General features: G+C 38.2%; 2 protein-coding genes across 2 annotated transcripts; one reads left to right on the top strand and one right to left on the bottom strand.

Moving 5' to 3' along the window:
• Nucleotides 1-2,844: 2,844 nt before the first annotated feature.
• LOC134648111 (tubulin polyglutamylase complex subunit 2) lies at nucleotides 2,845-8,008 on the bottom strand. The gene is made up of 5 exons (XM_063502581.1): nucleotides 7,848-8,008; nucleotides 5,385-5,552; nucleotides 4,869-5,047; nucleotides 4,015-4,188; nucleotides 2,845-3,024 (listed from the first exon to the last, which is right to left on the bottom strand). Exons 1-5 carry the CDS (start codon nucleotides 7,921-7,923, stop codon nucleotides 2,866-2,868), a joined length of 756 nt encoding a protein of 251 aa, XP_063358651.1. The 5' UTR covers nucleotides 7,924-8,008; the 3' UTR covers nucleotides 2,845-2,865.
• Nucleotides 5,943-7,804, top strand: LOC134648110 (tRNA-dihydrouridine(47) synthase [NAD(P)(+)]-like). The gene has a single exon (XM_063502579.1). The coding sequence runs from the start codon at nucleotides 5,976-5,978 to the stop codon at nucleotides 7,767-7,769; it is 1,794 nt and encodes a 597-aa protein (XP_063358649.1). The 5' UTR covers nucleotides 5,943-5,975; the 3' UTR covers nucleotides 7,770-7,804.
• Nucleotides 8,009-10,337: the final 2,329 nt, after the last annotated feature.

Raw genomic sequence — 10,337 nt, 5'->3', positions numbered from 1 at the left:
TGGTACTCGAAGGGTATACCTAATGGAAACTAGAGAAATTTATTACTTTTGCTTTTATATTGATTATTTACTCTTTTTATTTAATCGATCTATGCTTTTTAGAATGAAATTAGAATAGTATAAAATGAATTTCTATTAGGTTAAGTCACACCTACATCACAGGTTGTATGTAGATTTATTTTATATTTTAAGGATGAAATCTCAATTTTAATTCAGTTTTAAGAAGTATCTTTAATTATATGTTCGTATATTCTTTTTCCATAAAGAATATCAAGCCAGTATTCTGTAAAATGTATTATTTTATCGAATATTATTAAAACGTGAGTATTTACCATGAAATCTTAGAAAAGGAAATATTAATTAAATTCGCACTGCGGGCTTAGTGCAGTTGTAATCTAGTTAATTTTGTAATAACTACTAAAATACAAGGTGATAAAGCTAGAGTCAGACCGAGAAAAGTCTGCAGCGATTTTGATAGCCCACGCAGTGCAAGTGTCATTTTAAACGTCAAACTTCTATGAATTTATGACGTGTAAATAACACTTGCACTGCGTGGGCTATCAAAATCGCTGCAGTCTTTTCTTGGTCCAACCCTATCACCTATTTGTGCCACGAGTTAACTTTTTAATTCTAAAATAGGTGAAGTCATTCCAGCGATCTACAATTCTCTCTTTACTAACATAATGTTACCACATGCTACGCTATACACCTAAATATGCTGTAAGGTAAACGTACTGGTATAACATATACTTGATATACTAATCTATGGTACTGGTGCTCGACGCGGTCCTAGTACATGTCATCTTGAAACTTAAGTCATGCGTGACAGCAGGGTGCCATCTATTAGGCATTAGCATGTCGAGCCCTAGTACGTTCACCTTAATACTTCTGAACTTATTCCTTTCATAGCCTCACCATTGAAAGTGTTCAAAATTAAATGTCCCACCTAACAAGCATACTTTAATTAAATTTGTGTTCTCAAAAAATAAATATCTTAAGTCTAGACGTAGTTTAAATTCTAATTTACAATGCTCTAATAATAAGTTTCGCAAATTGCGTTTAGTATTTCTGCTTTAAACACAAGTATTCTTCAAGTATTGATTGAGTTAGAAGTAACACTTTACAAAGACAACATCACAAGACACTTCCACATAATCTTTGTACGAAGAGAATGTGATTTGTAACGAACGGTATTTTTGAGGCCTAAAATTCAAACCTGAAATGATGGTTTTGACCAGTTTCACTGACGCATCGGACAACTTTTAGCACACCGTGTTTATCTTGGACTTTAAACGTCTCTTTCAAGTAGTGTACAGTCGACGTCAAAGATATGTTTAGGTACACTTTTGCATCTTACTACTTTGTAATAAGGCGCAAAATGTAAATATATCTTTGACTCGTCGACTGTGACAAGATTTACAAGATCCCTGTGTGTTTATGTAATTTATGTTATTAATTACATGTGTGCTATTACTATTTTGGTTGGCATTGTCAATGTGCCTGAACATTGGTCACTTCTATCATGTTTGACGGCCTAACACCGGTTTTATAATAATATATGTACCTACTTTTATATCACATACTTAAATATAAGCTTACATTTATTAAACTAGCTGATACTTCATTTAGAATCTCACATTCCGTCCATTTTTGTTTTGTTATTTAGCTATAAATTTTATTGTATCAAGATTTATTCAATATACATTATGTAATTTGCTTGGCTTGTTTTATTTGTTTGGCTGGCCAATAAAAGAAGAAACGCATTTTATTATGTTTTATTGGGTCGTATTAAAATCAGCTCTTGTTATGTTTTACCATAAATAACTGAACTGTTAAACCACTTTCAGTCTTGCAAGAGGGAGGCCGCTATCTGCTGCTAGATATAGATAAGTGTAAAGATAGAATAATTTGATATTTGAAAATGTATAGATACTAGATTACCATCTCAATCTAGCACACAGCTTCCTCCCCTTTTACAGGATCGCGAATTGTACTAGGCTGTAGACGTGCAAGGTCAAAGAAACAATCATGCCGTAAAAATAGAAGATGCGCTAGATGGCGCTATATAATGTATGGTACAAACAAGCAAACAAACTTTTTGGCAGGCAATAATAAAAAAAACCGTTAACCGATTATTGGCGTTAAATATGGCGGCGCAGCTCTCACCATAGAGTACAGTCATACTTTTCATAAAACCCAACTTTGAAATACTGTTTTTTGCAACCGACGCTTATTGTTGTGTTGAGTGTTGACCATGCTCGTCTATTTCTTTAATGGGGTTGACCGGTCGAAGTATCTTACAGATGGCGCCAGCGTATGTTTTATCTGTCAATCCTACTAATATAGCTGGTCAACCAAATCTTGTCAGTAAAAAAGGCACGAAATTCAAATTTTCTATGGGACGATATCCCTTCGCGCCTACATTTTTCAAATTTGCCGCCTTTTTCTACTGTCAAGATCTGGTAGACCAAGTATAGTGTCAAATTCTTGTTTTTGTTTGTATTTTATGGCCTGAAAGCCCTTAAGGCCAAATGTCACACTAGAGCAGGGAGCAGGGGTCACCAATTAGTTTCTTCAGGGGTCCGGTTTTTAAAATAAAATGACCACCGCGGTCCGTTTCTAATTGAATTTATTAAATAAGTAACAATATAATATAGGCGACCCCAGCGGGCTCAGCACGGTTCCATTTTTATCGACTATCACTAAGCCCGTCACTTTCGCACTTACATACTTGTTAGAACGTGACAGGCATGGTGATAAATGATAAAAATGCGACCGTGCTACTAGGGCTGAACTAGACAGATAAAACCTATGCTGCCGCCATCTATATTTTCCTTTGACACTTGCCAGCCCCACTGTCTCGTTCTACGCATTAGTCTGCCTGGACGCGTTCTTGTGCAGTCTCGCGGAGGCCTTGAAGATGTTCGGGTCGATGTGGTTGAGGCTCGCCTCGGACGATGACGCTGCCGCGGGCTTTTCGTCTACTCTCTCCAACAGATGCGGCGCCAACAGTAGGAACAGTTGCTGGGAATTATGAAGTGAGATTAGATTGAGATCTAGTCAATATATAGTCTGGCAAGAGTAGAAATAAAAAGTGGCAATACTGTAGTGTCGTCCCTTTCAAATTAATGTAAAGGCTCAGTACACAATGGTCCATCGCCGGCCACTCCAAGGGACGCATTTATGCGTTAGAGGGAGCAAGTGATATTGCTTTCTCATTCTACCGCATGGCGTCCCTCGGAGTGGCCGGCTATGGCCCATTGTGTACTGGGGCCTTAATAAAAACGGGACGACACTATTACAGTGTTGCCACTTTTTAATTTTCTACTGTTTTTTGTTAGACTATGTGTCGTCTTGTTTATGGTAGGTATCATAATGGCCGTCGGAGTTAATTCGGAGCACATTAAAATAATGCACTGATACATTTTAATTGCTCATGCTCTGAAAGTGACCAATATGAAAGATCTATGAAGCGGGTTGAAAGTGATACGATTCGGCTCTTTTATTTTCAAAGTGTATATTTTTTTAAGATTAGCAACCCCTTTCCGTCAAAAACGTTCGGGAAAACCAGGGTCTTTTCTGTGGACACTACAAGAGTTAAATGATACATCCTTGACTTGCCTATAAGGATAAAGTAAGAAAATTAGTCTTCAAAGTCAGTTAACTTAAGATGTCCACAGGAAAGACACATAACCGTAACTTATACTAAAAAAAGTTTTTAATTCGTTATAATACGATGATAATTAAGTAGAGTCCAGACGAGCTGAGCAAATCGACCGATTTGATCAGGAAAATAATTGGCGCCAATCTCATCTAGCGTTCACACGTACACAGTTTAATTAATCACAAATTTGCATTCCATAGATAGTAACTTCGAAAATTGCCATTTTTGTGTCCGCACCTGCTGATTTGATCGGGGAATCAAATTGGCGTTTGCGTCCGCACGGCCTGATTCGATCGGACAATTCCATCAGATTGGCGAAAAATTGTCTCGACTGGATTCCACTTTATTACCTCAGCCCACGGTATAGGCGGTAGACCAGCGAAGGCGGCCTGCCAGCCCGGCAGCCCGAGGTGCACCAGCGCCATTCTGAAGTACTGCGTGAAGGAGTCCGCCAGCCAGCCCCACGCGCCCGAACGGGTGCCCAGCCACACTGACCACGAACCTCCGGTGTACACCAGGCATACCTGTCGTATATAGGACACTTCAGTCATACAGTATGGGAAAGGCAACTGCAGTCAATTTGTACGGACATTGTCGATATCAAAATAAAAAATATATAGCTGGTCAAGCAAATCTTATCAGTAAAAAAAGGCGCGAAATTCAAATTTTCTATGGGACAATATCCCTTCGCGCCTACATTTTTCAAATTTTCCGCCTTTTTCTACTGACAAGATCTGCTTGACCAGCTATATGTATCATCATCGTCGAGAGCGCTATTACCCGCGTTTAGGTTATCGTTCCGGGCACAAATACACGCTAGCATTTGTCAATTTACTTTATCTAATTTAGAATAACGGTTAGGAATTTGGTTATTAAAAACCCCCGTAGGCCCGTGGTTTCTGTTGGACCTACTATTTTCACAAGTTAACTGAAAGATGGCCCAGAATGTGCCCTATTCAGTAAGTAGCTAGCCTAGAGAATAAAGCTTTCCAAAATGTATAACGCCCTCTAGTAGAATAGGTAGTTATTTCAAAGCATATTTTATGTAGGTACATGTAATAACGCTGCCCCACCGAGCATCAATATCAGCCATTGGAAAAACAGATTGAATTCAGAATTTATTGCGCGAGAATACGGTAATCAAATGGCTATTATGCGTATTGAGGAATAATGTACATCATATATTTCAGTCATTCAGACTCACCTTGCCGATTGTTCTACAAGAATCTAGTTCAAACACTTTGCTCTTGGTGTTGAGAACTGGTCGTGGTCCAGTGTTCGGTCGAGAAAAAGAGAAGTCGAGTAGATCCTTCAAAGCTGGCGATAGAAGCAGTTCGTTCAAGGAATTTACTCGAATGGAACCAACGGGCAATACCTGATCAGCTGAAATTAATTAAATACTTAATTAATCTTTGATTTTAGTATACAGGGGCAAAAACCCTGGCCTTATTTGTCCAAATAGGTATTTGTGAAGCATCTCTTTCTTTGTAATCGTAAAAATAAGTGACGCAGACATATTTGCCCAAATACGACCAGGTGTGTAATCAGGGGAATCCCCGACTACACACAGTACACAAGATACTAGCATGAATAAAGATAAGTCGTGGAATGTAATGTATGGGGCCCAATACATTCCATGACTCTTCTCTTTCCGAACAGACTCTAGATACTGTTCGTCCAAGTAACGCGCCTTTGTTTGCAAACACTACTTATTACTTACCTGAATACTTGTAGTGCCAAGTAAGTAAAAATCCATCACTTGAGGCATAGAAATTTCGAAGATCTTCAGGTAATACAGCAGAATGTCGTTGCTCCCAAGTAGAGAGGGCGACACGGTCGCAAGGAATCCGGCGTTCCACATTCACATTGCAAATTCGAGGGTCGGACTCTAAAACCAATATCGCCATGTTTTCATAAAGTGTTTGAATTATTTTAACAAAAATGTTATTTTAGTCACAGTAAAACTAAGAGTAAAACCATAATGGCTCCTCTACACGATGGGCCAACGCCGGCCACTCCAAGGGACGCAGCCATGCGGTAGAATGAGATAGCAATATCACTTGCTCCCTCTAACGCATAAATGCGTCCCTTGGAGTGTCCGGCGTTGGCCCATCGTGTAGAGGAGCCATAAAAAATATAGTGGAGCTCGCTTTATAAACAAAAACACGTGTATTTGACACTTGATCTGATCTTGACAGTTGTATAATTTGCCCCGGCAATCTGATTTATAACCTAGTATTATTAATACCACATTAATACTAATATAATCTACTTTCCTTCTATTTACTTTGTTAAAGAACAATTTAGTAACATGGCTAATGCAAGTGCTGGCGTGTGTCTTATCAAAGAGGAATTTATTGTTAAAAACCCCGGGATAACTGGTGAAAATGCAAAAGACCCGAACTCTTGTGAGAAACGCAAAATAGAGGAAACCCCCGACGGCAGCAATATAGATAATAAGAAGGCTAAAACTGGTGATAACAAGGAACAACCACAAAAACCAAGGGAAAGGAAACGGGGGCAGAATAAAGCAAGACCAAAGACCTATCAAGATGACAAACAAAATAAGCCATGCCCTAGCATCCTTAATATAAAATCGGTGGCCGACTTACAAACTTGTAAGTATAACAATTGTAAATTTATTCACAACCCCCTGGACTACTTAAAGAATAAACCTAAGGATTTAGGGGACCGATGTCACCTGTTCGAACTTCGCGGTGAATGCCCGCGGGGCATTGCCTGCAGGTTTGGGTCAAGCCATCTCACGCCAGAGGGCTATAATGTGGTGAATGAAATTAAAGCCAAAGAATGGAAAGATGACACGAAAAATACTCTTCAAACTGAACTTCAAATAAGCTTACAAAAAAGAACCTACAATTTCGATTTATCTGAAAAACTAGTGAAAGTTTTGGATAAAAGAAAAACAGATTCAATACCTTTATCAGATGAATCAAAACCAGATGAAAAATCGATTAAGAAAGAAGATACTAAAAGTGGGGCAATTACTGATGAAGATTTGATCAAACTTTTACCTAGAGAAAGAAAGACCATTGATTGGCAGGATAAACTATATCTCAGCCCTCTTACAACTGTTGGTAATTTGCCATTTAGGAGAATATGCAAGGAGTATGGAGCAGACATAACTTGTGGAGAAATGGCTCTGTGCGAGTCTCTCCTCAAAGGAATGAAGCAAGAGTGGGCTCTTGTCAAAAGACATGAATCAGAGGACTTGTTTGGGGCACAAATATGCGGAACCAATGTTTGGCAAATCACAAAAGTGGCTCAGTTACTGCAAGAGAAAACAGAACTAGATTTCATAGATTTAAATCTAGGCTGTCCTATAGATTTAATTTATAAGAAAGGAGGTGGTAGCGGTATGATGCACAGGTTGCCTACTTTAGAAGCTTCAGTTACATGTGCCTCAAAGCTATTAAGCATACCATTTACAGCAAAAATTAGGACAGGAGTTTACCAAGACAAGAAAATTGCTCATACTATTGTGCCCAAGTTGGCAGAATGTGGTGCCTCCCTTATTACATTACATGGAAGGTCCAGGGAAGCCAGGTACACAAGATCAGCCGACTGGGAGTACATTGAAACCTGTGCCCAAGCAGCTAACCCTTGCCCTGTCTTTGGCAATGGTGATATCATGAGCTATGAGGATTATGTCCAAAGAAGAGAAATAGCTCCTACAGTCAAAGGTGTAATGATTGGCCGGGGTTCTCTGATCAAACCCTGGCTGTTCACTGAGATTAAAGAACAAAAACTCTGGGATATCAGCAGTAGTGAAAGATTTGACATTATAAAGAAATATGCAAACTATGGCCTTGAACACTGGGGCTCAGATACCCAGGGTGTAGAAAACACACGGCGATTCCTACTTGAGTGGCTGTCATTTTTGTACCGCTATGTGCCTGTAGGCCTTCTTGAAAGACCGCCACAAAAAATAAATGAGCGTCCTCCCATTTATTTTGGTAGAAATGACTTGGAAACCCTAATGGCCTCTGGAAACTGCCAAGATTGGATCAAAATTAGTGAAATGCTTTTAGGACCTGTACCTGATGGGTTCCAATTCCTACCTAAGCATAAAACTAATTCTTATTAGCTTTTACTATTCTTGTTTAGCCTACATACAAATAAATATATGTTTTCATAATACATTGGAGGAGGTTTCTTTACAGACCTAAAAGTTTAGTTACACCCAAAGTAATATTTTCATAAAAAGAATCTTCTGAAACTAAATCCACACAAAAACTCATTTTGATACAAAAAGAGTCACTGACTCACTGTAATTATGATTTATTTTAGATAACACATTGTTATTTGCTGACTGAATGAAATGAGCATGAGTAGGTGCTGTCAACAAAATAATAACCATGGAAACAACCACTCGGATATCTATGCCGTTTATATTTTTCATTTTCTCTATTGAAGCTTTCCCTCTGTATAAAAGGAACCAGAGCGCCTACCGCGAACCACGTTCGACGTGTTGCCTCTCTGTCGCACTTGTAAATTCGTACGTAAGTGTGACAGGGAGGTAACACGTCGAACGTGGTTCGCGGTAGGCCCTCTGAGGGCCTACCGCGAACCACGTTCGTTCGACGTGTTGCCTCTCTGTCGCACGTGTAAATTCGTACGTAGAATAAGTGTGACAGGGAGGCAGCATTTCGAACGTGGTTCGCGGTAGGCCCTCAGTATGGTTTTCCAAGTACATTTTGAGAACTTGTTACACGAACTATTTCTTTGTAATACTGAGAGGCTACCGCGAAAACCGAAATTCGCAAATTGCGGGAATCTTTCTTTTTTACTCCAATGAAGGCGTAATTTGAGTGACAGAGAAAAATGTCCTCAATTGACGAACTTCGATTTTCGCGGTTATAGCCCAGGCTATGGAACCCTACATTGAGCATACTCCGACATGCACAAGGCCGCTTTTTTTGTATAAACTGAAAATACCATCTAGAAAAATGTTTACACGCTATAACCTGGCAACACTGCTTTGTATGTCACTCACCGTCACATCTGTCAGTTGCTCATTTATCACAGCATTATTTTTGTTTGTTTATTATTAATTTTATATTATAATATCATGTTTCGAAATTTCAATTCTTGACCTGAGTTATAAGTTTTTTGATTCAGTGCATTTTCCGAGTACTTACATCGTTTATAGCCATGGGAAGGGGAAAGGCAATAAGTAATGAAGTGCGTAATGTGTTATACAAAGTTTTGACTTACTTTGAAATGGAGAAAAGAAACAAATATATTTTATTACCACTACATCGGGCCTTGAAACGCACCGCTATAGCTACAGGCGTGCCGGAGCGCACAATCAGAAGTATAAAAAAAGAAGCACTGAGAATCAAAGCCGCTGCATTAATTGATGGATCTTCAGACACAGACACAATTAATTTCACAACAATAAGTCGAAAACGAAAGAGCCCTAAAAAGAGATTAGAAATAGATGATAATATGATAGAAGGAATACGAAAAATCATTCAAAGATTTCAAACTGAGAATAATGAAGTCCTAACTGTAAAAAAAATCCTAATTGCTGCCAGGAATGAATACAATTTTCCAGGACAAATTGATACATTGCGTAGACTTTTGAAAGATAAACTAGGGTGCAAGTTCAAAAAATGTGACAATGGTCGCTGGGAACTCATAATAGGAAAGCCGCAAGATCTTGGACAGGATATGCGGGTAACCAATAAACCTTCAGGAGATTTTGGTCACATGTTGGTACCTGGGCAACCAGTAGGCTTCAATATAGCGTTAACTTAGTGTAGCTATTGTTTTTAAAAATAAAAAATACTTAGAAATGTTGAATTATTTGATTTTGATTCACACCATCCCAGACAACTTTCACATAAGCCCAGGATCCAGAATAGAATCATTTATTGCATATCACAAACCAGTTATACAGGTGGTACATATTATTGGGTTAGTTTAAGTGACGCCCTGTAAGGACACAGCAACATATTATACCTATACTACAGTTAACTTAAAAACTACTAGCCAAGGCTCAGATACCGGTTAAATTTCCAAACCGTTACTTGGCGCAAAACCTTTTCTTTTCGGTTTTGTTCCAAAAATATGTTGTCCTTTTTTATACTGCAGCATATTGAAAAGGGTAAAGATATTTTACCTAGCCCACTCAGAAACTTCTATTGTTGACTGTACATTGATATGATACAAAAATAAAAACAACTTTGAAGTGCAAATATTTATTTACGCTCACGTAATTATAGAGATGTATATGAAAAAATGGAATTACAGGCTTTATTAATGAGTTTAATGACTTAGCCTAAGATATACAGCCATTATTTTATAAGACCATACAATACATAATGTATGTACAAAGTACAAACTGTATACCTAATCTGTTAAGAGATGATTAGCTTCACTTCTTTGCAGTGTGCTCTCTCCATTCACGACATTTTTATAACAATTAAAAAATCACAACATACAATTACAATCCGCCACTATAGGCATTACAAATTAAATAGTGTGTTAACAAATTAAAAAAATATGTATTAGAGCAATGACCAATTATATTTATTGTATGAAAACTGTTTTAATCCTTGCAATCCTAAGAAAAAATACCAAAATCGCAAGGCCCTCCTCGGTAGTAACCCAGTAAAAACTATTTTATTACACTACGATATTTGCTTAC

The sequence above is a fragment of the Cydia amplana genome, chromosome 5 (genome assembly GCF_948474715.1).
Source record: "Cydia amplana chromosome 5, ilCydAmpl1.1, whole genome shotgun sequence".
NCBI lineage: Eukaryota > Metazoa > Arthropoda > Insecta > Lepidoptera > Tortricidae > Cydia > Cydia amplana.
The sequence above is the reverse complement of the archived record's forward strand: the minus strand, read 5'-3'. Positions and strand labels throughout refer to the sequence as shown.